The sequence below is a fragment of the Rattus rattus genome, chromosome X, assembly GCF_011064425.1.
Source record: "Rattus rattus isolate New Zealand chromosome X, Rrattus_CSIRO_v1, whole genome shotgun sequence".
Taxonomy (NCBI): domain Eukaryota; kingdom Metazoa; phylum Chordata; class Mammalia; order Rodentia; family Muridae; genus Rattus; species Rattus rattus.
The window spans coordinates 80818900-80821460 of record NC_046172.1 but is presented as its reverse complement, the minus strand read 5'-3'; the positions used below and the strand labels follow the sequence as shown (position 1 = coordinate 80821460).

The window sequence follows — 2561 nt, the reverse complement described above, 5'->3', positions numbered from 1 at the left end:
TTTCAGCAAATGTTTTACATTTGTAAGGAATTAACAAAATATGGAAAAGTCATAGTATCTAAATTTGACCTGTATTCTGAAATGTAATGGAGAATAATCCCTTTTAATTTACTTTTTAAGGCCATGTAAACAATGACATTCCAGCCTCTGACCATTTCAATTTTGGAATTTGTTTGCTGAAAGTACAGTGATAGAAATATAAAATCTTCCTGATATTCAATTAATGGATAATTAACAATTTTATTTTTCAGCACTATTATGCATATTGACATAAATCAACAGTTCTCTGAAGTTCTCATGTTTAATGATTTTGGAGCCTCTTGATCTAGCTCTGTGTGCTCACATTTATCATCAAAGAGAAATTTTCAACTAGACCCAAAGAAAACATAAAGTAAAATATATTAACCGTCTTTAAGGGCAGCTGTTCCTAACAGCTTGTCATACACACCAGCTGTAGCAAACCTTGCACTCACAAGTATCAAACAGAAAATTGTTGAAGATAATATCAGTTTATATTATTCAGTTAAAGGGAAAGTGACAATTTTATGGAAACTACTGTAGCTTATCTAGCCTGTAACTAGATTTGAAGATGAGTGTATTTAAAGAGGTTTCTGGCTCAGAAACAGTTCAAATTGTGAGCTCTGTATTTGTTACTGAGAATTCAGACAAGAACCTCATGCCTTGCCAGCAGAATGAAGCTGATGAAATGGAAAATCCTATTGAACCTCTGAATAAGAGGCCTTGTTTGTCCTCTGAAGTTGATTCTACTCCTTGCATGTCAGCTTTTTCATTCCCATTACCAGAAATGGAGCAAAGCTTTGGTTTGGTCACAACCACAGCCACAAAGATAGCTGATGAAGAGTTTACTAAGGAAAATAGGATGCAACTTCAGGTTTTACAAGCTGACAAACCAAATAAAGTTTCTCCCTTATTGATGAAGGAAGAGTCAATAGTTAGCCAAGTATGGATCACAGGTAAGGACGCTAAGGATGCTCTAACTAATCAAGGACATAAATGGAGGCAGGGAACGTGGTCCAAGGAAGAAACAGATATTCTGATGAGCAACATCGAAAAGTATATGAATGAACGTGGAGTCAAAAATCCTGCAGAAATCATTTTTAAGATGTCAAAAGGTAAAAGAAAAGATTTCTACAGGTCTATATCATTTGGTCTGAATCGACCATTGTTTTCAGTGTATAGAAGGGTGGTCCGAATGTATGATGACAGAAACCATGTGGGAAAGTACAGCCCTGAGGAAATAGAGAAGCTCAGCGTACTCAGGCAGAAGCATGGCAATGACTGGATAACAATAGGGGCTGCCATGGGAAGAAGTCCATCTTCAGTCAGAGACCGGTGTCGACTGATGAAGGATACTTTCAATGCAGGAAAATGGACCAAAGAAGAAGAACAGATACTTGGAGATGCGGTTCATGAGTTGACAGGCACCGAGGTGGATAAGAAAGTCACTCAGGGTGTGTGTTGGGCAACAGTGGCTCAACGAGTGGGTACTCGCTCAGCAAAGCAGTGTCGTACTAAATGGCTCAACTACCTGAACTGGAAACAGACTGGAGGTGTTGAGTGGACAAGGAAAGATGAAGTCAATCTCATTCACAGGCTAGAAAAGCTTGATGTAGCTGATGAAAGTGAAATTCGCTGGGATGAATTAGCTAATGGATGGGAAAGTGTTCGTTCACCACAATGGCTGCGAAGTAAATGGTGGAACATCAAAAGACAAATTACAAATCACAAGGATTTTGCATTCTCAGTCCTAGTAAAATGTCTCCAACAAGTATATGAAAGTCAGAATGCCAGCTTCATGTTTTGGGAGAATAAATCAGGATCAGAAGTATCAGACAGTAACCCTGATGTCAGTGCGCAACAAGTCCCCTTTGGAGTCACAGGTATAGAAGATAACAAATCCATCTGTCCAGCACCTGTGACAGGATTGCAAATTACACTGCAGCTGGTCCCCAGGTCCTCAACTGAATCACCTGCTGGTGGTGTTGACTCTTAATCTATAAACCTGCCTACCCAGCCACAGTAGATTTTGAGATTCTTCCTTTTTCCATTTTTGTTCCATTCCCTAACCTTGCACCTATTTCCTTCAAACAAGTTCAACTCATGGCCTTCCCTTAACTCTGGCCAATGGTTCCACAGTAAGCCTGGCAGCTGTTGCACCTGATTCTCCTAGCCCATCACATTTCATCCTTTATCCCCAAAGCATCCTGTTGAATATTCCAGTCAATTACATGTGACTTGTGGTTTTCCAAATATCATCACTGACCTTTTGCTGAAACAACATTGAATTTTCCACATCACCAGCAGAATTGGCACTCAAAGATGACATCTTGCTTTTTATCATTTTTATGGATTTCAATGTATTCAAAGCATAAAATTTGCCTGACAAATTTTTAGCTAAGATGGCTCTTCTACTTTAAATTAATGATGCTCCTATTTATAAATTCAGATACCCAAACAGCAGAGAATTAATAATCCTTGTTATGAGTACAGCCAAAGAAGATTTTCCCAACACCAATCATAAGAAGAAGAAATTCACTTAG

General features: G+C 38.6%; 1 protein-coding gene across 1 annotated transcript; it reads left to right on the top strand.

Annotated features, from left to right (window-relative positions):
• The first annotated feature begins 676 nt into the window (after window positions 1-676).
• On the top strand, window positions 677-2014 carry LOC116889414 (cyclin-D-binding Myb-like transcription factor 1). Its single transcript, XM_032890516.1, has one exon. The coding sequence runs from the start codon at window positions 677-679 to the stop codon at window positions 2012-2014; it is 1338 nt and encodes a 445-aa protein (XP_032746407.1).
• Window positions 2015-2561: the final 547 nt, after the last annotated feature.